At 40.8% G+C, this 24,666-nt stretch overlaps 3 protein-coding genes and 1 non-coding gene across 5 annotated transcripts; all 4 read right to left on the bottom strand.

Annotated features, from left to right (window-relative positions):
• Nucleotides 1-431: 431 nt before the first annotated feature.
• Nucleotides 432-10,113, bottom strand: ppp1r18 (protein phosphatase 1, regulatory subunit 18). 2 transcript variants are annotated; one of them, XM_032535414.1, is made up of 4 exons: nucleotides 9,789-10,113; nucleotides 5,415-9,397; nucleotides 1,896-2,118; nucleotides 432-1,414 (listed from the first exon to the last, which is right to left on the bottom strand). In XM_032535414.1, exons 2-4 carry the CDS (start codon nucleotides 9,336-9,338, stop codon nucleotides 1,395-1,397), a joined length of 4,167 nt encoding a protein of 1,388 aa, XP_032391305.1. In that variant the 5' UTR covers nucleotides 9,339-9,397; nucleotides 9,789-10,113; the 3' UTR covers nucleotides 432-1,394. The 2 variants fall into 2 exon arrangements, with proteins under 2 accessions (XP_032391305.1, XP_032391304.1); XM_032535413.1 differs by having other exon boundaries at nucleotides 432-2,118.
• Nucleotides 10,114-11,003: 890 nt separating this feature from the next.
• On the bottom strand, nucleotides 11,004-15,383 carry nrm (nurim). The gene is made up of 4 exons (XM_032536044.1): nucleotides 15,135-15,383; nucleotides 13,790-13,983; nucleotides 13,451-13,627; nucleotides 11,004-12,081 (listed from the first exon to the last, which is right to left on the bottom strand). The coding sequence occupies exons 1-4, from the start codon at nucleotides 15,283-15,285 to the stop codon at nucleotides 11,779-11,781; spliced, it is 825 nt and encodes a 274-aa protein (XP_032391935.1). The 5' UTR covers nucleotides 15,286-15,383; the 3' UTR covers nucleotides 11,004-11,778.
• On the bottom strand, nucleotides 14,783-14,855 carry trnak-cuu (transfer RNA lysine (anticodon CUU)). Its single transcript has one exon. It is a non-coding gene; the product is annotated as a tRNA-Lys (tRNA).
• Nucleotides 15,384-15,884: 501 nt separating the features above from the next.
• limd1b (LIM domains containing 1b) lies at nucleotides 15,885-18,398 on the bottom strand. The gene is made up of 7 exons (XM_032535637.1): nucleotides 18,230-18,398; nucleotides 17,926-18,027; nucleotides 17,538-17,605; nucleotides 17,373-17,435; nucleotides 16,362-16,492; nucleotides 16,143-16,194; nucleotides 15,885-16,038 (listed from the first exon to the last, which is right to left on the bottom strand). Exons 1-7 carry the CDS (start codon nucleotides 18,261-18,263, stop codon nucleotides 15,955-15,957), a joined length of 534 nt encoding a protein of 177 aa, XP_032391528.1. The 5' UTR covers nucleotides 18,264-18,398; the 3' UTR covers nucleotides 15,885-15,954.
• Nucleotides 18,399-24,666: the final 6,268 nt, after the last annotated feature.

The raw sequence follows: 24,666 nt of genomic DNA, 5'->3' as shown, positions 1-24,666 counted from the left end.
AATTACAAAAAAATATATTTCTTAAAGTGTCCATGACAACTGGGGAAACTCCATCTGTTGAGGAATATCAGAACATTGTGGTGAGATGGTTTTTGTTTTTTTAAATGCTGTTTCTAAGGTTAGGAATGAACTTCGCATTTTACTATATTTCATGTATTTATATTATTTTCACTATAATCATTGATTAAAAGGGAGATAAATATGATGAACACTTCACTCTGTACATTTAAGGTCCCATGTTGTGAATAATTGAGATTTCAATGTATTTTTGAAGCAGTTTGAGGTGCTGTATAAATACTGTAAGTGTATGAAAAATGTTCAACCTTCAGAAATGCACACAGCCTGTATTTTAAAACTGTGCCTAGTAGAAACACAAAACACAACCTAAAAATCAGCTTTATATAGGACCTTATAAATAAAAGAGACAAAACTGTTTTCAGAAATATTTATTAGATTTACTCTCTTGAAGCCAGCTTCTTCAACCATCATAGAAAAAACAAATTTGCACAGAATTTGCATCTTCTTTCACCAATTAAAATATTAATTTACAAACACAAAACACTCTGTATATGTGGTAGTACAGCCAAAAGTCAGATAGCAGCTGTATTATGACGTTAATCAGTTAATAGTTCTAAACTCTGCTTCCTCTCAGGAACTTTCACTCACACAGCTCTCTCCGCTTCCACATGGCAAAAAAACCAAAAAGAAAATAAGACCTTTATTTATATCCATATACACATTAACTGAATTGTTCCCAAAGTTGTTATTGTGAACATCAAGGCTCAAGTAAACCCCACAAAAGACAGAGACCTCTAAAAACCGTCCTGCACACATTGCACCACCCCTGTTCCTGCAACGCTCAACACCCACTGAGAGAAGGTTGTTCCGCAAAGGCTTCAGACAAGAAAAATCATTATAAATGGATCTTCATATCAGCTGTATGGGCAAATCCAGCAGGCACATGAAACCAGATGACATAAACATCACTCTTCTGTGCTGAGGCAGACTTAAATATAGGAAGAAATTATCATCAAAGAAACTATCAAATATATTAACTAAAAAATAAAATCTTGTTTTATTGCATAGAGTGATCCTTCACCCAACAGTGCACACCTGAGGGTCTTTTTTATGTTTATGTTTACTTATACATTCACATTTGTGTCCCAATTTCCCTGAAAATAATAACAGGTGAAATATTTCCACCAGTCAACAAAACTATGTTCCTTTTTTTAACTGCATGAATCCAACTGTACCTTCTTTCACACTCATTCATTCTGATACTAGATAACAAACTCTCAAATCAACACTCAATTCAACAAAACAGAATCAAAATCACGTAATGTTGTTCAACAAAATGTTGGTGATCTCGTCAATTTTGGCGAAGGTGACTGCTTCTACCGAGGGCAAGACTCATCTGGAAGACAGAGAGATGGAGATGGAAGGTAAATAAGGTGAATGTAGATTTATATTCTATTTTATTTTAGGAGCTGACTTCTTCCCATAACAATTTACTTTTTTTAACCAAATCTACATTTCTTCACTTATGAGATGTGGGATTGTTCTTTGTAATGAAAGAACATGTCACCCACAACAGTGTAGCTCATTTTATATAGAGCCCTTTAATGAGGAGAAATAAACTAAACCAGACGTTGGCTTCACAGGAAATGCAATCATTCAATGTTGATTTTAGTCTTCTCTTAGGATTTGTTGACAACGAAAATTACACAGTAGATTATTGTAGAAGTTCAACACAGTTAAAACAAACAGAAAAAAAGGTGAGTAAAGTCCAAACCGATGGAGAGTTTCACAGTGAGACATCCTGAATGGCAAATCAATCTGAATCCATAATGTCACTCATTACACGTTGTGTTTTTTGAGCAGGGGGTGACACTGACCCACTCTTAGACCCCCTCCTGTTGCAATCCCCACGTTCCTTGTACTTTTGGACACGATTGTTCCTTCCTCCACTTCAGCCTCCTCATCCTCCTGCGTCTCCTCTCCCTGCAGCCTCTCGGTCCTCCACAGGTCCGGAGGGAAGGGGGTACACGCCAGCAAGGAGGTCTCTGATGGGTACTCACACACCTGCTCCAGCTGGTCCTCATTGAAACACACTTTTCCCTGTAGACATAAGTAAAGAGAGAATTGTTTTACTTTTAAGTGGCTCCAGTTTAATTAGCTTTTCATTACTGCGGATCTTTTATTTGTTTGTATAAGTTTTAATAAGAAAAAAAGTGTTTGGCATGCGTTGTGTTTATATTCTCTATCATCTATTGTTTGAAGGCAAAATGAGAAAAAGAATGAAACAACTTGAGCTCAAGCAAGTCTTTGATTTATCAGCCACTGAAAAAAATCCTGGGGCAAAAGAGACAACGGAAGAGGTTTGGAAATTAACAGCACATTAACAAATTTTGACTCATTATCGATCCCACTTACATACATTTAATATTTGGTTTAAGTGATATCAGGAATTCCAAATATCTTAAAATACAAGTTCATGATGAGCGGGTCAAATTAACTGTACAGATAATACGGACAATGTGAGCCCTTTAAAACAGCAAAGAAAAAGAAGAAATGTCAAATTAAAATGTCAGTTTTTGACCAGGTAAGTGCAAAGAGGAGTATTTTTGCTATACCAACTGATTTTCCCTCTGTCATGGGCGTACATGGTCAAATGTAAACACAGCTTTGAGGCGCCATGAGCTGTTTGTACTCCGTCAGTGTAATGCTAACTGACAGCATGAGGCTTAGTACAGCAGAAATACTCCCTCTGTAGAGTACTTACTGACTGAACACCTCAGACACTAACTTATTGATCATTCAGACACAGATAAACATCCAATCAGCAGAAGCAGAAACTGAGTTTGTTTTACAAGGGTGGACAAGGAGAACAAGGCCTTGTAGGGTTTAGCTCATCTTTGCATGGACTGACGGATATGTGTGTGGAGTTTGTTTACTCAAAGGGCAGCATGGTGTAAACAGACCCAACAGGAAACAGGCCAATGGGTCAGTGCAAAACATCCTCAGTGTGTCTTATAATAACAGTCTCAATGTGTACAGTAGCAAACACATCCAGAGGTGCAGACATGATCTGGACGGAGATTGAAACGTACAAACTATACAAGTTACCACGGTTTCACCCTGACAGCGGCTGTCTGCAGAGGAGTGCAGATAATAGCTCTGCATTAGAGAGGCTGGACGAATCATGCTAAGGCACTGGAGGCTAATCCTCCCACCCTGAACCCGATTAGCCAGGCCAACACAGCACGACAGCAGCCAATGACAGTTTTCATTAGCAGGAAGTTCATATTTAAATTCATATTTGACCACACTTCTTCACAGGTTCGAAATGATTTTTAAATAACACTGCCGCCCAATTTATGCTTTTATATTTCAAATAGACACTATTGCAATCCTTTCAAAGTCATGCATGGGATTGCTTAGAAATATAAGTAAAACTAATTATATAAATGAGTAAATAAGATTGTGACAAAAATGTCAGAAAACCCAATGTAAGTTTCAAGAGAGGGAATCAAGTAGGGTGAATTTGATGGAGGCAGTTCAAGATAAAAAAATAAACATACACATAAAAGGGAAAAAAAAAGGATGTGGAAGACAAGGAGCAGGCAGATCACCCCCCTCTGTGACATGATGGCGTGGGTTCAGATGGGGGAGGGAAAGAAGCTTGACGTCAAACTGTCTGAAGGGCATCAACAAGAGAGCAACAGGTGGTCAGAGAATCACTGCCGTAAAGTGGTCACTCTAAAAGAGGACCGTGCTTCTAGATAAATGATTGTTTTATTTCATTTGTTTGTTTCATTAGAGGTCACAGTACACACGGGCCAATCAAGAGAAATTCCTAAGAAGCATCAAACCCTAGTTTCCATTTCATTCTTATGTCGTTTTGGCAAGTCTTTTGAAACAGATGGTCAGGTGTCAGAGTCGCATTTGGAGATTTAAAAGTGGACACCGCGTCACTTCCTCATGTCGATCTGCGTCTCTCGTTTGGAGGAAGTAAAGAAGTTTGAAAAAGGAAGTGAGCAAAAACATGCAGTGTGACAGGGAGTTTCTGTTAGACCAAAAAACAAGCCTCTAATCACTTTTAATCTGCTCAGTATGTCCAACTGTCATGTATTTTCACATCTTTCTGTAACACTTCTTTCTCTTTCCATTTTACCCACATCATTGACGTGGGGTTAGCGTGGTCAAAAGCTGTTTGCCAAGACTCCAGTCTAACAAACCGTACCCTTGCTAGGAAACAGCCAACAAGATACAAAGAATCATTTGTCTGAGAGGAAGGGAGGGCTGACTCATCAAAAACTGCAGAATTGGTGCGAAGCAACAAGGAAGCAGTCTGCAACACACTCAGTTTCAGACTGTGGACAAATTGCCAGCATTTTAACAACACTCACAAGGAAAAAAATCCAAAATAATTCTTCTAAAAGGGAGTCAGGTGCAGTAGAACACATAAATACAGTCAGATTCATCACCACAGGGTGGTATAAAAAAGGACCGTTTATTTCTGTTCTGCTGCAAACAGAAAGACCTAATATGAACTTTGACTCCGGTGAGATTTATTTGGGTTGACGCTGCTCAGACTGAATTACTGTAAATCTAGTGTGTAGTCGTTACATGCATTCACAGAGACAAGCATGTGATGTTAGGCTGCCAGACAAAATGCAAAAAAAGAAAGTAGTATGGAGCTGGCTAGTTGTCGTTGTGGTTTCCTCCTCAACTGTCTCCACTGATGCCTACAAAATTTCTGCAGAAGCGTGAACGAACTAAGGGATGCAATATCAAATACGTTTTTTGCAATATACTTAACCTTATTTTAGCAAACAAAGCAAGTTTGCTTTCACTTTTCTTTCTGCATTTTTGTGTGTCATTAATAAACCATATTTGTTCATAAATGTGTCTTCTTTTTTTTAACCGCTGCTCACACATGTTTGGCTAAAATATGTATGATTGTGATCATTGGGTAAAAGACAAAAGTCTGAAAAGAAGCAGACCGCAGAAGCAAGTGGCAAAGCAGATCAATCCAGGATGTTATGGCTAGGAATCAAGATGTCGTGCTTGATAAGGCTTTAACCAGCTTAGGCCAGTGTCTGTGATCGCACTTCTCAATCAAATAGGATGTTCTTCCAGAGAGAGAAAGGGGATTCTGCCGGACGATGAGGTGATGTCCTCTGGACTACCTCTGATGAATTCTAGAAAGCAGGGGAGCGACCATCCCTAGGACATCAGAAGTCTTCAAATTTGACATTTTTTGCAACATGACATGCTGAAATTAATGGAAGATTCAGAAACTGTAATTTCTGTTTATTGGTGCTATTATTTGTCAGATTAGGAGCACAATACATCTGTTATTTTTCCCACATTTATCTGAGTGAAAGGCAAAAAAAAAGGTTTCCACTCACCCTTTTCGGAGACTCTCTGTTCTTGATCAGACAGGACTTATCCAGATTCTGATATCCGCCAATCACCTTGATCTCCTCCACTGTGGGGTACTTCTTCTTCACTGGCTCGACCACAGAAGAAGTCGTCTGGACCTGCTGCGATGAGGTTTTGGCTGATTTCGACCCTCCTCCAGTGGACCCCGTTGTAGGCCCCGTCACTCCTCCTCTGGCAGGCTTTTTTGGGGTGATAGTCATGGTGGCACCTCTCTTCACTTGACCTCCAGAGGCACTCCTGATAGAGAAGAGGGCGGGCGATGGGATTGGAGATGGAGAGACACTAGGAGATTGAGCAGGAGAAAGGGAGCTCGGGGAGGAGGCCGGGGTCGGCGCGTGATCCGAGGGTTTCGGGGTATTGTCCGGGGATGGGCTCCTGAGAAGTGACGGGGTGACGGTGGTAGTTTGGTTAGATTGTTTGAGCTGAGATGTTGGAGAACCAACACGGCAAGGAGACACTTTGGGGCTCAATTCTGACGTTTCTTGATCTTTCTCTGGGGTCTTGGCATCATCCTGTACCTGGTGCTTTAACACTCCTCTGGGGCTTTGTTGCCCCTCTGTCTCTCTATCCTTAAAAGGGGTGTTTGATGACATGCAAGGCTTCAGTGTTTCCTGTTCTTTCAGCTGAAACTGCTCTATCTGTCGTTGTATTGTCTGAACCCCGCAAATGTCCTTACCCGAGAGTGCTTTACTGTCCCCCTGCTGTGCGCTTGACACAATGGGCTTCACTTTAACCAGGTGCACTGATGGGATGTCTACAGTCCTCTCCCTCAGACACAAGCCTGACCTCGAGCCAACTGTTTCCAAGTTGTAGATCCTACTCATGGTTGCGAGGGAGCTGAGATGAGGCGGCAAAGGGGAGAGAGATTGAACAGGCGATGTATATTCCTCTTCTTCCTCTTCTGAGAACTCCTTTTTCTTCTTCTTCTCCTCCTCCTCCTCCTCCTCCCCTTCTTCTCTTTTCCCGTATTGACCCCTGTGGCGCCTCAGCTCTTCTTCCACATGTTTCAGTTTTTTTTTTTCATCCTCAGATATCTGAAAGCTGTCAGAGACAACTTCAGAGGCATCCGTGATGTACCCGCTCGTTACTTCCTCTGCTCTGACAGCTTGTGAGTCTGGGACAGAAGCAGGAAGCTGAGGGCAGGTTTTCAACATGGCGACTTCCTGTGTGACGTCAAATGCAATGGTGGCTGTCTGTACTACTGCATCTTCCTGTCCCCTCTCTGCTTCGACCAGCTTCTTCCGCATATGAGCTGCAGCTTCCCACTCTTTCTCTATTTCAGTTCCCCTCTCGTTCTGCCTGTCCCCAGCTGTCTGAGTGTCGTTTATCTCTGAACCTTCTCTCCCGCCTCCATCTTGTGTCTCCCTTTGTCTCAGCCTCTCCAGCTCTCTTTGTCTGATTTTCTCTCGCAGGGACTCGATGCGGCTCAGGGGTTTTCCGATCCTCCAGCTATCCCTCCTCTCAACCCCTTTACCCACGTCCCAGTCTTGCCCCTTGTTGCTTTGACTCACAGCCTTTTTATTCTCCAGCATTTCTTCAGCAACATAAAACACACTTCTGGGGATTTGAATCTCGAGGGGACCTGGAGAGATCACCATGGGTGGAATCCTTTTCGGAGATCTGGGAGTTACATCATGAATAAGGTTCTCCAATCCAAGATCCTGATCTGATCCTTTGGTCATTTCAAACGAAGCCTTGTAAGCTCTTTCTCCTTTCTCGTTGCTATAAACAGTTGTGTCTCCTATTTTCTCTATTTTACTTATAAGCTCTTCTGTGTGTTGGGACAAAACAGAGTGTGTTAGGTAAGGTCCTTGTGGTCCTGTACCAATCCACTCTGGCCCTCTATGTGGGTCTCTAGCCCTATCTGTGACAGCACAGAGTAGACTGGAGCACTCTGTGAAAGTGGATTCAACGTGACTCTTCTGCAAAGTTTCAGGTGGAATTGTTCTTTCGAATCCCTCCTCTCTCCGAAAATCGGACACGTTTTTGTTGTAAACTTGCGTCTCAATCTGTCCTCCTGCCCCTGAATCTTTTTCTACACTCATCTCCTTTTCTAAACTTGTGTCACCTGTCTGTCGCTTCACCCCTTTTTGAGCTCTTGCTTTCCCGTCCTGCCTGATGGCAACTCTTCTAGCAAACGAGATTCCCTCTGTGTTTTTGACCGATGCCACCGTGAACCCTTCATCTCCATCTGCATCACATGCCCTTTCTGCAGCCCTCGTGTCAACAGGCTCCACTTTCTTGAATTCGCTCTTGTGTTGGATGGAGAAACACACTTCTGCTTCGTTTCTGCTTTGCATGGGCACTCCCTTCTCATCCTCATGTTTTAAATGTCTATCTCTATGATTTCTAAACTGGTCTTTATCTAAAAGCGGTGTGCACCCCAGTTTGAACTTTGCTGTGGTTTCCTTCCCTAAGCCTGCAACATTGACCCACAGCGCTGTGGTCTTCTCTGAATGTATCCTCTCACGCCTTTTCCTCTCATAATACCCATTGTCGTCTAAACCATTCTCTTTAGCACAAATGACACGATCAGAGAAGCTCAATGAGCGTCTCGGCACACCTTTCGGCAACATATTCCTCTCGTCTGCCTCAGATCGCAGGTCATCTTCATCTCCTGAATATTTTCTCCTCCCGGGCCGGAGGAAATTATCTGAGCTTTTGGATCGAGATGGAGGCTTGGGGTACTGTCCAAACTTGCTCACCAGCTGGCTGACCCTCCCTCCTCTATCAACAAACACATTATCATCCAAGCTGTCCTTTCTGTCGTCTTTAATAACTGTAGCCTGGCCCCATGGTCTCTCTTTATCTTTTTCTCTCAGCCAGGACATATCTGTTCTGAGCTCCCTGCCAAAACTCTCCCTCTTTTCATCCATGCTGCACTTTATCTCTCCATCATCCCTACCAGAACCATTCTTTCCTCCTCCTTCTGGACTTCTTTCTTCAGGGCTTGCAGAGGGCTTTATGATCAGAACCTCAGAGGCTCGGATCTCAGTGATGCTCCCTCCTCCGGCCAGGATCTCCCTCAAGTCCATCTTCATCCCTCTCTTCCCCTGGTCCTCCTCAGGCCTCTCCCTCTCCGTCTCCCTCCATCTACCCCGTCTCTCGTCGCTGCCCTTCCTGTCCTGTTCAATGATGATGATATTGTCGGCTCGGATAGTCCGAAGACATGGGACGTGGGGAGAAAACGAATTAGATGGCGGATCTGTTTCTTTTTCCTCCTCGTCTTTTCTAACTTTAAGGAATTCCCGCTCCCTGCTTGCATCTTTAATTGACTCTTTCCATTGGTTGCTATTCTCTCTTTCTCTTCCTTGACTCCTGTCCCTGCTCCTCTCTTTTTCCCGTCCCTCACTTAAATCTCTGAATCTCTCTATTTTCAGCTCTATATCTCTTTCTCTTCCTGACTCCCCATCTTGACCCCTGGGGCTTAATTTGTCTTTCTCCCTCTCCTTAACTTCCGGCTCGTTCCCCCCATCTGGATCCCTGCCCTTTCTCCACGCACTCTGTGTGCGAATAAATGGGTTTTCATGAACTGGAACTATAGTTTCTATGGACACCTGACTCTCTGGTTTGAGGTCTGCATCCAGCCATTGCCCTGGATCTGGACTAAGTGACGATTCACTTTCTAAACTGACTGTCACAAAGCTGTCTATGTCACTTAGACTATCGGATCTGACATCAACCTGCAGCAGACACATATCTCTATCCTTTTCTCTGTCACCCAAATTGTCCTGCTTCGCCTTCCTCCGCTGGATGATCCCTCGCTTCCAGGCGGGCATGCTGGCAAACTTCTCCTCCTCCTCTTTCCCTCTCCTCTCTCGCTCCTCCTCCTCTCTCCTCTTTTTCTCCAGCAGGAGTTGTTTCCATTCCGGCAGAGAGGAGACAGACATAGCCAAAAAAGGTTTTGAACAAGATGGTTGCCGTTTTCTTCAGAGCCTCTGGGAATTGTCTGCAAACAAGAAAATTATGAATTAAAATCAGTTCTCTCTCACAACCATGTTAGATAGAGGTGGCAATTCTCCAAAATTGAACTTTTGGAGCACAATGAAGAATAAGACTTCCAAATATATGAGTGTAACATCAAGTTTTTAGGTATTTATAGTGTTTAATGGCATATAGAAAGACGCAAATCACATTGTGGGACATTTGACAATACAAGCCTGCAGTCCTAGTTGACCTGTTGTCTGAGTCAGGTCACACCGAGTCACACGTTCGTCTTTAAAAAAAAATACCATCCATTGCTTCATTAAATTAACTTGCAGCATATAATGCACCTGTAACAGAAAACCATTCTCTGCCTTTGTGTTACATTTATGATGAAAGTGTTTAATCAGACTCACCAAAAACCCAAAGATATCATCCGCTCCGATTTAACAGTTGTCATCTCCACTTGCGCGTTTTGGCTGTGCGTAATGCGCTCCACTCCTCGACGGAAAATCCCCTTCGTAAATATGTAACAGATTCATCTAAGGTTTTAAAAAGACGTCAAATCACCCCACGACCCGACTGTCCATCAGAGCATGAAAACACCTCCGTTGTCGGTATAGTAGTAAAAACGTCCAGCCTCAGAGCTGCAGCACTGTAATCCGATAATTCCATTAAATTCCGTCAGGGGAGTTTAGTGGCACACACCATATTGTCGGACCAAAAGGCGTTTAAAGAACATACTGTAGCCGTCTGCCCGGGCAGCAACCTGCCACCCCCACCCTCGTCTCATCCCTCTGTCCCGCAGGGCTAATTGGAAAAGATGTGGAGGTGGAGGGGTGTGTGAACGGGCCATGGAGTCGGCACGGCAGTGGACGGAGGAGCTGCAGGAGTTTACCTGACCAGCCAGGATCAACCTCCCTCACATGGCATGCTTTTAAAAACCCTTTACTAGCTTTCTATTTGCATTTTTCACGCCAGAACAGGCAACTCTCCTTCCTTGAATTTTAACAAGACAAGTGAATAAGCTATAAAACATAACCGTCTCCACTGTTGTGCTGAAAACATCTGAAAATGATAAAGAAGAAAGAAGCCAAATATAAATTTACCTGCAGGTTTCCTGTTATGTTCTTCACAAACAAAAGTACAATTTTGATAATTTCAGTATATTTAAGTTGTCTGGGTTAATGTTTAAAAAGAAATAGCATGGTGCAGTTTCAGAAGTTCAGACTATTAATATTATTTCTTTCTTCTTGTACATTTTTTGAGGATTTCTCAATTTATTTTTAGACAGCCAAGCAAATATGTTTCAATATGACTATTCTTTACGTAGGCCTATTTCTCCAACTATTTGTTTTGGTACAAGCAGGAGATTACTGAAAAATGTCATCTTAATGTCACAATCTTCCCCAATGTTGTTTGTTGTTATCTCTACAGTCAGTCTGAAAGGTGTTGATTCAACTGTGTGATCATTTTGGAGGGAGCTAGTGGTGCTGTTGAGTTGTATTGTGTTAAACTCACAGGTGTTTCTATCATACTGTCCACCCCATTTATGGGTAAGGTAGGTTAAATATCAGAAACACCTCAAATATAAAAGAGTTAAAATAGACCAAAATCATGTCAAACACCTACAGTATACAGCTTATCACATTTATTCAACATGGTCTTGAAAATAGTTCTTTTTGTCATTACAGTGAACACAATGCAGACAACTAATACTAGCATACATGTTAAATCAAAGATTACAGTAATTTGACGTTTGAAATACCAACTGTATTCACTTTGTTCATGACGATAGTGTTGATGTGTCCCCAACATAACATAAAGCAATTGAGGAAATACATTCATAATCTTAGAAATGCAATTTGTTATTCATTATAGCTGCAAATTCAGAAAATGGAGGCTGCATTTTTGTGTTTTTTGACAGTGTGAAACCTCAGTGGCACTTTCTTTTTCAAGGACAATTGAACTTGAAAATAAGTGGGCAGAGAAATACATTGTACCTGCAGTTGGAACCTAACATGCCTATAAAAAATATACTGTATGATAAACAAAATAAATTCACTGTAATACAAACTAAATTGAGTTTTATTGCAAAATGTTGCAAATAAAAATACATTTGACACATTGGGTTTTTTTTGCAATAAAACTCTCCATATATTTAGGAGAATCTGTTCCTATAATTCAATCAGAATATATAGAAATATTCTCAGTAGTTTGTGTTATCAAATGTAAGAATAAAATCTCCATGAAATCTCATACACAGTGAAAAGAAAACATAAAACAGTGTCGAGCAGTGTCATCATTATTTAGCGCAGCAGATAACCCGGCTTATTGAGAACTCAGTTTCTACTAATTGTAAAACAGCAGCCAGCTTCCCATCGCAGCAGTAAGAGCACCTTCGCTTCACCTGTCCTTGTGGTCGCTGGTGACAGAGCTGCCATGGTGCAGCTCGGCAAAGAGCTGCAGCTTGCTGTTAAGCTGGACGCAGAGGTAGCTGACATCCTGTTTGTCCAGAGAGTGTGCCAGGGCCAGATAGGTCGACAGAGTCCCCGCCAGCAGGAGCCTGTCCAGGGATAACGCTGGCAGAAGCCACAGCACCACGCCCAGCTCCACGCACACTGGGTGGCGGAGGTGAGACAGGAGGCGCTGAGCACCAGGTGACTTATAGGACAGGGGGTCCCCTAAACCGAGACAATTGTAATAGACCTGATGGAGCAGAAGGGAGGAAAGGGTGAGGATGAGAGAGACAAATTAGCTTAAGCAGAAGCACCAATAACAAGTCGAGACAAGTGTTTACATAACAATTTAGAGGTTTTAATAATCATTGTCACAACTAACATACTCCCTGCTTCACTCAATTTAGATTTTTTTATATATCAAGTTGTTGTTTTAGCATCAAATCAAAATGAGGATATCAATCCTGGATGAAGACGGAAAAGAGTTAGTGGTTGAACTAATTAAGATCTTTATGCTTTTTATGTCTTCATCTGAGCATGATGAGGTTTGTCTGGCATGAAATATTTAGGGGCTAAAAGTTCAATTCTGACATCTTGTTCCCGTAAACACGGATGGTAGTAATGGAAGTCTAATCACAACTGAAAATGTTGCCAGAAAATGTATTGTGATACATTTCACGTTTCCTTATGATCATTTCAGAATTACACAGCACTACGTCTTCCTCAACTTTTGTGATACATACTGTATGCATTTCAGTTATGGCAGAGCAATGTGTAAGAAACTACAATTAATCACACAGTACTGAGTTAAAGGTCCCATGGCATGAATATTTCACTTTATGAGTTTTTTTAACAATAATATGAGTTCCCCCAGCCTGCCTATGGTCCTCTAGTGGCTAGAAATGGCGATAAAATAAAAGCTCAGATGGGCCAATCTGGAATCTTGCCCCTTATGAGGTCATAAGGCAATGTTACCTCCCCTTTCTCTGCTTTGCCCGCCCAGAGAATTTGGCCAGCCCAGGTGAAAGAGACATCATGGCTTTCAAATGAGCAAAGTGGCAGTTGGTCAAGGCCACACCCCCAGCCTCCACCTTGTCCCCCCCCCCCTCTTCCTCAAAAGCTACAGACTCAGAAATGACACATACTAAGGAAAGCTGATTTTAAGAAGCATCTCCCATTAATAATGTCACATCACTTCACTGACCAAAGGATCTTATATAAACTATAACACTGGCTCATTGCTGTTAATTTTAAAATTATTTTTCACCAATATTTTATGCTCCAATGTATCACAAATTTGTTCTGAGAGGACAAAGGGCTGCTGATTATGCTGCAGCTCAGCTAGAGTCCCTTGAAGTAATTGAGAAAAGAATAAAATGTGGAACTATTGAATGTTTGTTCTGCAAACTTTAATTTCCACCTTTTGTTTTACATTTAAATGACAGGCCATCTTGTGGCCTTGTGGTTAAGGTAACGCTACATAGCATATACTGTAATCTTTTGTGGATCTTCATCAAATATCAATCCACTTCTCTCTTTGTTTGTTTTCACTTCTCAACTGTCATACACAGGATAAATACCCATTTTAAAAAAATTAAAATGTAATACTGATAAGTTACCTGCTTGATGCCCAGCAGTTCAGGGTAGTCAAAGATCATGAGGATGCTGCAGATGATTGCCCAGCAGAGGAAGTGCAGACTGAAGCAGAGCAGAGGGAACCAGATACTCCAGGGTGCATGACGCACTGACCACAGACAGGGGGCGCCAGTCACAGGCTGCCAGTAACGCATCAAGATCTGACACAGGAGAAATGAGAATGATGTAGAGTGGTGTAGAGAAACAACATCCAATATGAAACCCAAAACATGTTCAACTGTGACTCCTGTTAGAAGTTGCACTCTTGCAAAGTGCAGTAAAATGACAATGTAATGTATCAAATAAGAATTGTGTTGTTGTACCTGGAGTGCCAGCACTGTAGTAAAGCAGTATGCGGTCCTGTTCAGGGCCCCCATCACTGACTGGAGGGCCTGTTTGACAGGGGACCAGGCCAGCAGACTGTGCTGTGTGATGAAGAGAGCCAGCAGCCCCAAATCCACAACAAGAGACCCGAGGACAGAGCTGTCCTGCAGAGCCACCGACCACGGTATGGAGTCTTAGGTGTAGGCAAATGATGTGAAGAGAAAGTTCATACAAAAACTTTTTCAAATTTGAATATTGTCATGAATTTGGTTTATATGAGCATTAAAATACACTCGTTAAAAATATTTGTAATCAACTCACAAAGCAGCTATAATTGATAAATGGTGTACATTTCAGTCATTAAATTCAAATAAATAAAAAGTAAGATGTAGAGTGAAGCTGTAGTTTATTTAGCCTATCAAAAATGAAAAACATATTTGGACAAGCTGCACTGTTCAGACAATAATCAAAAGTTTATTTCAAATTAAGAATACATACTTAGGTTAATTGGCTGAAGTTTATGTCTACATGCAGTCTTTTTGCACACTGTACCAGAAAGACATTGAGAACACACAAGTAGCCCACTATTTGCAAGCACTCAAGCATTAAACATGCCACAGCACAACATAACCCAGACTATGGACCTAATGCAAGCCTACATGTAGTATTTTTACTGGTAAAAAATATTTGTGTTTCCACTATGGAATTTCTCAAACCTATGCCCATTAACAAAAATGCTGCTGCTCAACCCAAATCAAAATTTGGAAAAATAACCGGAAGCGACGCATTCGGTTTCAAATTCAACCAGCAAGCGTTGGAATGATTCCTCACACTTTTTTAAAGCAGTTTAAAACAACATGATATTAGTTTGAGGATACTGGAGGAGCATTGACACTGACACATTGTAAATCCTTGTAAAGGTCGAATTAGGCATGCACATAGAATGTATAAAATATTAATATTCACGGTCTATGGGCATGCATAAAGACATTCGCCCAACGTGGGGCTCGAACCCACGACCCTGAGATTAAGAGTCTCATGCTCTACCGACTGAGCTAGCCGGGCGCTGACCACTACCGCTATATATGTGGAATATCAAGTTTCAGTAACATGAACACCTACGCATGCGATAAAGTACAGAAGTTAATTTTCCTCACCATAAACCATAACCTATTTCATTATATTAAACACCTCCTCCTATGCAGTTATTGTTACAGTGTAACAATAATTGCACCTACTCAAGCCCTGACAGCCATTTCATTTTAGCTAGCTAAGTTTCATTAACAACTCGGCAAAAGTTAGCCAACTTCGTCTGGCCGCCTGCCAGCAGCAGAAAGTACTTACCCTGACAGAGTGTCGTCTCCCCGGTGATGTTGTGGTAAATGGCTCGAAATGATATAAACCGAATGAAGTCTGCACCGGATATGGAAACAAACGCAAAGTTGAGCAGAGACACGGTCCAGAGAGCCCAGCCACGTACTGTGACTGACGCCATTTCAATCAGCGTTAATCTTCATTTACCAAGTTCCACACATAGACAGTGATTTGGGTTTCTTCCGGGAGAGGAGTTGGTGGTAATACCGAATATTGACACACGGTGTCACTGCTGTGTGGTACAACCAGTAAACGGAAGTACATACGTTGTTGTGTTGTCAACAGTCTATGTGTCAAAGTGTTTTTTTTCAGGTGACATACGGTTGAATTTCACTTTTGCTTAATCCACTTGAAGTTAGGGAAACTTAATAATGCATATGATGATATTTGATCACAGTCTAGTTCCAAATTAATGGATGTATTGTCCACCAAAGAAAGGAAAATTGAAGCTTACAAAAGCACTGTATAAAACACAGGGAACTATTAGAAATAAGATTATTTTTAAATGAAATACTTAAAACATCATCTCTTGTCCTTGAGGTATTGAAGTATTCAAGATTCCTTTGGAGTTTCCCAGGAGTTTCCTGGCCATGTAAACTATTCTAGCCTGCTTATTGCCTACAAATTAATGTGAAACAGATAGCACAAAACAATACTCAAGACTTTAGAATGACTTTATTGCAGACCGGATATTGTTTAAAATACTACAGATTCATCAAATTATGTTTTATATATATACATAACCAGCAGAAAAAAACACAGAAAGATGCATGCCAAGTTGCTCCAGTCTTCAAATGAGGTTAACCCCACCACTGTAGCACTCTACATGGTAATTTCTGTCAAATGACACCACTCGAATAGAATCTGTCAACCCCTGAAACAGTCAACAAATGGAGGGTAATTGTAACAATAATTTCTCAGAAACTAAAGTATCAATCACTGCTTTTTGACATTAATAAAACAATCAATTCAGCTCACCTCAGTTGGCAATATCGGCACCTTGCATACAGCACACAGTGGAGCTTGGATCCTGGAAAGAAGAAGAAGTCTCAGCAAAAGGTCACAGAAACTCAAGTCACTCGATGTGTGACTTATCTCCTGTGTAGCCTGTCTGGCAGGGTTAGGTTTCATCTTTTGTCTGTAGTGTGAAGCCTGGCCTATTGTTGTACTTGTACAGGTCCTGTATGAGAAACTCACTTGTGGTAGTCGCTAACACAGTAAACTCTGGTGTCTGCGTCTACAGAGAAGGGCTGACCCTCCAGGCTCTGTCTGCAGACCACACATCGAAAGCATGACGGGTGGTAGGACTTCCCACGAGCCTGCAAAACCTGACAATGCAAAAAGTACCCAATGTCAGAGCCAGTGGTGAAAAGTAACTAAGTACATTTACTCAAGTACTTAAGTTCAATTTTAAGGTACTTGCTTCCATTTATACTTCACTACATTTCAGAGAGAAATGTTGTACTTTGTTCTCAGCATCAATTATGGCATAAATTTAGTTAGGCTACAATACTTTCCTTAGTTTTAGAGTCACAAAATATTATCAACAAATACAGTATGACTGGATAATTACTTTAGTGATTCATTGGTGACATTCACAAACTACCCTGCAGTGTTATGCAACCAGTGATCAAAAGTTGGGGGTGGCAGCTCAGTCCGTGGGGAGTTGGGTTTGGAACCGGAGGGTCACGGTTCACATCCCCGTTTGGACTAAAGTACAGCGTGTGAGCTGGTAGCTGGAGAGGTGCTCTTGAGCAAGGCACCCAGCCGCTGAGGGCTGGTCCAGCACCGGCAGCCCACTCACTCTGACATCTCTCAATTAGTGCATGTATAGGACCTGAGCATGTGTGTGTGTATTTTCAGGCCTGTGTGTATTAGGTAATAACAACAGAGTATAAATTGTAATTTCCCCATAGGGGATCAATAAAGAGTATAAACTATTAAATTTGAAAAAACAAGCCACCTTTACTAGCCGCAACATAATGTACAATTGAATGCATCAATAATATCCTTGATATCCTCAACCTATATTTTGATGCTAATCCTTTTGTACATTTACTTAAATTGTGAATACAGACTTTTGTAACAGTATTTCTACACTGTGATATTCACTATACTCAAGTAAAAGATATGAGTACTTCTTCTACCATTGGTGAGATCATGCACCACGAATGGATGTGCATATGCAGTAAATGAATATATACTCACCATGTCCAAGATTAAAAACCCACAGCTGTTACACGCCTCTGAGGATGAGTGACCTCCTGAGTGCTATATTAAATGATAAAACAATTCACTCATTAAATGTCTGGTTGACGGCTGTAATTTTTTGTCAAATTGAGTACAGGAAAGCTAAAAATGGGATATTCTTACAAAATAATCCTCCTCACAGTAGATTTTTCCTGATACTGAATAAAAGGGCTTCCCACTGAGCTTTTCACCTACATAAAACATAGAACAAAGGACAAGGAGCAAGGTATACATTCTTTACATAATGTGACATTTGATGATGGTTAGTTTCATTTCATAAAAGAATCAAGTTCAACTTTAAATTGTTATTTCAGCCATAAAAATGTTTTTGAGTGATACACTCTCTTAAACAACACCCAACGATGCATTTGTAATTTGGATCTTTGCTTAATTAGTCATGAATATTTAATGGTATAAAGAAATGCCAAAGATTTTAAGTCAGTTTGTGAGGGTCTTTAAAATATTTTGGACCCAAAACATGAACGTTTTCCTTCACATCAAGAGAACTCACTGCAAACACTGCAGGTAAAACAAGCATAATGGAATAACTGTCCCATCGCTCGGCAGGCTCTCTGATCACTGTACACCGCTTTACTGCAGCGTGTGCAGCTTCCTGAACACACAACACAAAAGAAGAAACACAAAAAACTGGTTACTGTGATTCTCGCTTCATTGACTGAAAGCATACTTTACAGACTGACAACACACTCACACACATGTTGATTAATGACCTGTCTATGTAACCTACAGAGTGCTGAAATAAATTACCACTAAAACTCTATTAGAAAGGTACATTCAGTGGATTCCTTTCTTACCAAAGTAAAGACTGGAACTATGACTTGGCTCCATCTCCAACAATAATTTTGCCAGTTGACTCAGCCTGCTGGAGCCTACTGTACAACTGTCTGGGGGTCTAATTTTATGTGCGGTGCAGACAGCTGTAAGGGGAGCTGCTCTCTGGGTTCATGGGTGTTGCATTCAGTGCTTTGGGTCTCTTCAGACACCCTGACTCCTCCGAGGTAGCTGCCTGAGTGAGTGGCAACAGACGAGGCAAGCTGGTATCTTTAAGCACAAGTTAGAACACCACAAGGGATACTCTTTATGCAGAATGGCCCATTACAAATTATAATTATTAATGGGTTATGTGAACATCAGTTGCTGGTAAATGTGGAGCTAATTTTATTTACATGATATTCTGCTGGGTATACCCATCCCCTCAGGGATCAATACAGTTGTATCTTTATTTATTTTACATCGTACTCTTATTTGCTGATAATATTGTGTATCTGAATCTGCAAAGTAACTTGAAGATAAAGTTATTAAATAAACGTAGTGGAGTAAAAGGTCCACTATTTCCCTCTGAAATGTCATGGACGTCGACTGCTGCTAGCAGGCGGGCAAACGTTAAATATATAGCAGAAAATAGAAAATTATTTACATCAAAATTGTGCAGTACTTGAGTAAATGTACCTAGATACTTTCCAACACTGTGCAGAAGTATCCAGATCCTTCAAGTATAAAATGACCAATACAACGCTGTGAGAGTAGGCTATCGAATGTAAAATCTTACTTAAGTAAAGGTACAGAAGAATTATATGCAAAATGTAGGCCTACCCAAGCATCTACTCACCACACATTTCTTTTTACGTAAACAAGCTTACAGACTTTCAGTTTACATAGTATTACAAATTCTTACACATGGATATTCTGTTAAAACCAGGAGATGGATGCTTGACTGTTTTTTATCAAATAGATTTTGCTCATTAACAAAAACATATCTTGATTACATGACACATGTGCCAATTATTGTGAGTTTTCCAATGTTCCAAGCCCCTCAAAAATGTGATTGCGCAGCAGAATACTAATTACATTTTATGAAAACATTAAGCAAACAGGCAAAACATATTTTAAACAAACAGACCTTCTTTTAAACCAAATACTCAGTCTCCATTAATTAATGCTTTTCTGCAATCAACAGTCTGTCTGTGCGTGCAGAAAATATTGAACAGGAGTCATGAAACTTCTTTACCCTTTAGAAAATAAAAGACTTACAACACACATTATAACTTGATTCTACTCATGTATGTTGTGTTACTGCCCTCATGTGGGCTATTCAGGTATTTTTTTTAAACTCATGACCTAGAATCCGACTTCCCCAAATAACAATTAAAAACAAATGCTATTTATGCCAAGTGAGCAGAACTGATTGTAACTGAGCAATTTAGTTGTCTGCATTTTTTTACTTCTTGTGTTAATAACTTTTACAAATACCTTTTCTTTTTTTCATGTTTTTTTTCTCATAATTACATCTTATATTTGATTTATACTATACTGTATATCTGTGCTATAAATAACTGAGAAAAGAGAGAGACAAAGACCAGGAAGAAGATGTCAAACACGATAATCATAAATAGAAGTAAATAAAATGAATTTACTTAGATACTTTGGCAACTGATACCCCACTAACACAGAACGTTTAGGGAACGTTAGGGAACGTTAGTTTTTGGTTCTCTAAAGGTTCGTTCGAACCAAACCAAAAGCTAACGTTAGGGAACGTTCCCTCCTGGTTATAACGTTCTCTAAACGTTAGAGAAACAACCAACGGTAACGTTCCCCTGCGGTTCGCCGTACCTTCACACAACGTTCCCGTTTGGTTGTTTTGGTTGTTCGGAGTTAGAAGTAGCATGATTTATTCACTCAAAAATGATTTGACTTATAAAATTTAAGAAAGATAACATTTATTTTAAGCGTGATATCAATTTAGCTTAAAATAGTACTTTGTGCTTGACTTCGGTTTTTTAACTGTCTTCGTGAACAACTTAAAAGAGGAATCTATCAATGGGACGATTTTCACAACTAAGATAATTCACTTCTTTATTCAGTTTGAAAACCTAACCGTTACAACCCCACACCAGTAGGGGGCCGCTGCTCTGAGCAGACCGATTCTCCCGTTAGAAGAAGAGAAAGCCACAGGACGGACCACGCGGCTCAGCTCACGGAGAGGTAAGCGAAATACTTTGCAGTTTAATGATGTTGTTGTTGTTGTAATGGGAGGGTTTGTGGTTTAACATTAAACTCTTTCCCTCGTATGGGTTTGTTATATTCCGGTTCTTGTTAGGTTGACCAAAAATAAAAGTTTGGCTGAAGTAAACAACTAACTTTAGTTAGTTTTTCAACGTCGTCCGCCATTGTGCTATGCTAGTCATGCAGTGAGCTGCTCCAAGTCTTTTCTGTTTAGTAAACTATTTGTGCACAAACCATGTTCTCAATGCTGAGTTTATGTGTTGAGCCCCCAGGTGAGACTTGGAGTAAAGTTTCATGTTGTGTCGAGCTTCTTAGTGTTTTAAAAATGTTGATTTTGAGCTATCATAGAAGGGCCCGTAGAGCACTCCCATTCAAAGGGCGAGGCCAGAGTTGGCTTTAAATGGATTGCTTAATCTTTCCCTTTGTTTGCTGCTGTGCACGACGTTTCTGCTTTGTTGCCTTGTAAGTTTTGTGTAATCATGTTAAAATGCTTTTGTTTATGTTACAAATAGATATCCGTTTTCGGGTCTTTTTTAATTAGTGTAGTACAGTACATAAATAAAGCCAAAATAATCAAAATCTTAGTCCAGGTAGATAGGCAGCATCTTGCAACGCACTTAGCCAGTTACGTCAAGCTGAGTGAAGGCTACAGCAAGGGACGTAATGTGTTGCTACACAGCTGCAGTACTGGCTTTACACTATGCATTTCTGTGGATGCTGTGTCTCCCCATTACAAAGTATCTGGGGTACAATGCAGAAATCTTGTCACGTTCAATGTTTACACTGACTGTATACATTTTAAATATTTTTGCAATCAGTACAAATTGTATGATCTGTTATTTCAGATGAATCCGGATGGAGACATTTGAGGAGAAGATGGATTATCTGCTCATGCTCTACAGGAGCTCCATGTCACCTCGCTCTGCTCCAAATCACAGCGTGCCATTTGCCCAACAGCAGCTGGGCCAAATATCCAGTTAAAAAATATGGCTGTGTACAGGTAACCTATTGCTGCTATACTATATGTAAATAAATAATTTTCTCTGTATGGAACTGCTTTTCTTTCTTCTTTTTTTGCACTACTGGATCACAAATGTTCTCTTAACATAGATTCCTACGCCAAAGCTGTGGACGGTGTCGGCGCTGGGGGGAACCCGCATCCAAGACAGAGATGAAGCAGGGTCCAAAAAAGGCAGCGCCGACGCCCAAGGAGGTTCATGACAGATCTTCAAGCGATGGTAAGAACTTTATTATAGAACTACCTTTTTTCACATATTTCAATCACAGATTTGCAATGGGTACACGCTATATGGTCTCTGTATTACAGATGAATCTGTTGCACGACCAGATAAACTGTCCAGGACGGAGCGTGCGTCTGGAAGCCCGTCTGGAAGTTAAAATTTATGTATGCATTTATAAAACAGTCATATTTCTTAACATGGAACCCATGACAGTCCACATGGTGCATATCATGGGATTGTTCTAATGTTTGTCTCTTCCTGTCTTTTTTCAGCTCAGCAGATAACACTTCCTCCACCACCTGCTGTAAGTGTTTTAATATATATTTGTCTGATATAAAAGAATAGGTTCATATTTTGTAATGCAGTGCAGGCAAATACAACTTCATTTATAAAAATCCTAAATTTATTTTTATATGTATCAAAGCCATGCAGGGGAACCAGCTGGTTGCCCAGAGCAGGATGAGTCTTTAGTGACCCTACCACGGACTGCCACTTCATCTTGGGACACAGTTGAAGGTACAGTTGCTTTGATTTTTGTATTTGCAAAGAGTACAATTAATGGCAAGGATCACTAGAGTAACACAACATTTTTGGTGTTTAAACAGAAGAACTCACACAGAGGGAGGTGGCTCAGACAGGAGATCAAATGAGAGGTTAAGACTCAGGTTGCTCACGGTTTGTATGATGTATGGATGTATGTATGTGTGTATGGAGAGGAGGAACAATATGGAAATAAGTGGCCATAGTTCGCCCTAAGACAAAAACTATATAATTGCATAAAATCTAATATCTTAACTGAACTGACTCTCTTACAAAATGAGATTGTACAAGCTCTACATGTATGCATAATCTGTTACTATTGTTTTACAGCAATTTTTCCGGTCAACCTTCGGTGGTTGTACTGGGGTGATGCCGTCGCCGCATGCTGTGATACAGTACAGCCTGCGGGGAAGAAAGACAAAGAAAGCTTCCAGGACCTGGCTGTATGCAGGGTTATAACAGGCAGGTTTTATTTATTATCTTCACATTAGTATTATGCTTAGCGGCTGACAAGAGGTTTTAATTGACCTATAACTTTGTTCATTTTGACTTCTACTCTAGCGGCCTGCCGAAAACTTCCCTGCGCTGACTGCTGCAGAAGCGGAGGATTTGATGGGCAAGTTCTGAAGTTTGCCCCACACACACGGTAAATTTAAGTTCTTCTGCATATGTTCATAAGAAAGTTCATCACAAAAAATGTGTTAATGTGTTCATTCTTAGTATTACATGTCTAACTTTTTTGTTATTTCTTTATAGGCCAGCTGGAGGACTGAGCCCTGGAGCCCCTTTTTAACTTTTTATTAATATTGTTTTAGTGACTTATTTTGCACACACTTTACAAACCCCCATTTATGCATCTGCACTACATTTACACTACATCCTTATCTTTGTTGTTCTTTTCAGTTGTGAATATTAAAGTTTTGAAAGCCATCAAGTTTGCCTGTTCTCCTTCTACTAATATAACTTTTGTATGTATGTACGTGTGTATTTACAGTACATACATACACACATAGAGTATGGGTGTTGTTAAAGGTTAGGGGAATAAGCTTTTCTTAACGTTCTGGAACGTTCCCGAAGGTTGTTTTGGTTGTAGTTTGTGTGTCTGCTGGTTTTGGAAGGTTTCTTAACGTTCTGGGAACGTTGTTTTTGGTGTACAGCGAACGTTCCCCTAACGTTAAGAGACCGTTCCGTAACGTTCGCTGAGGGTTGCAACGCTAAGGGAACGTTCCCCTAACGTTCGCTAAAGGTTGCAACGTTTAGGGACGTTCCCTAACGTTCGCTAAGGTTGCAACGTTTTCGGAACGTTCGCCTAACGTTCTCTAAAGGTTGTAACTTTAGAGAACGTTAGGAGAACGTTCCGAGAACGTTCGCGATAACCAAAAACGAACGTTCCCGGAACGTTAAGAAAACCTTCCCATAACCAGCAGACAACCAAAACAACACCAAACAAACCTTCAGGGAACGTTCCCACAACCAAAAACGAACGTTCCAGAACGTTCTGGGAACCAAAAATTGTTAGCTGGGTAAGCATTTCACAATCTTGGAACTTATCTGTCGATCATAAACAATGAGAAAGTATTCCTAACACCACTTGACACATTTCACAACCTAAAATGTCCCAATTGTGATACAGTGCAACAATAGCTCAGTGTTACAGTAAAGGTATTGACTAGGCCTACTCTAAAGAAACTTTAGTAGAATTCCACAGCAAATGTTTGGCTGGTGGCTCTACAGTAACATGGGAGGGGAAGTGTTTGAACAGCTGTCGATTCTCCACTGAGGTCTCTTGTTAAGACACACGGAAGCTGTTTAAATTCACCACAGTGCCCACCCTGCATGCTGTCAGACTGGTTTAACAAAACAAACACCAGTGTCATGTGGTGTGTGTGTGTGGTGTGTGGTGTTTGTGTGGTGGTGTTGTGGTGTGTGTGTGTGTGTGTGTGTGTGTGTGTGTGTGTGTGTGTGTGTGTGTGTGTGTGATTTGGGGATCAATATCCTCACAAAGGCAGAAAGATAAGGACAGTTTCCCAATTGTTTAGTCCTGTATCTTGTTGAGTTTAGGGTTTTTAACGAAAAATGCTTAATTTGAGACATTTTGCATTCAAAGTAGGACAATTATTTCGGCTTCACATTTGTGATACATTTCGGAAAATGCATCACAAATGTGTGTCTGCGAGTTGTCTTGCCCTCAGGTATGTTTCTGTGCAGGAATGCTTGCGTCATGAGGCATGTGGAGGCAGGAGGACAGTCTTTGCAACATGGGAGTGTTACCCACAGTATAGACCTAATATCAGACATCAAGCCCAATGTTCTATATCTATGCATCAAGCATACACAGGGCATCACTCTTTCTTGATCATTTCGCTGTGGGGGAAATGCAGCTGACCAAGCAAAACCTGTGTTTTGTTTGTCAACACATTTAAACTGCCATACATCACAAATATTCA

Source organism: Etheostoma spectabile, chromosome 14, assembly GCF_008692095.1.
Source record: "Etheostoma spectabile isolate EspeVRDwgs_2016 chromosome 14, UIUC_Espe_1.0, whole genome shotgun sequence".
Taxonomy (NCBI): domain Eukaryota; kingdom Metazoa; phylum Chordata; class Actinopteri; order Perciformes; family Percidae; genus Etheostoma; species Etheostoma spectabile.
The sequence above is the reverse complement of the archived record's forward strand: the minus strand, read 5'-3'. Positions and strand labels throughout refer to the sequence as shown.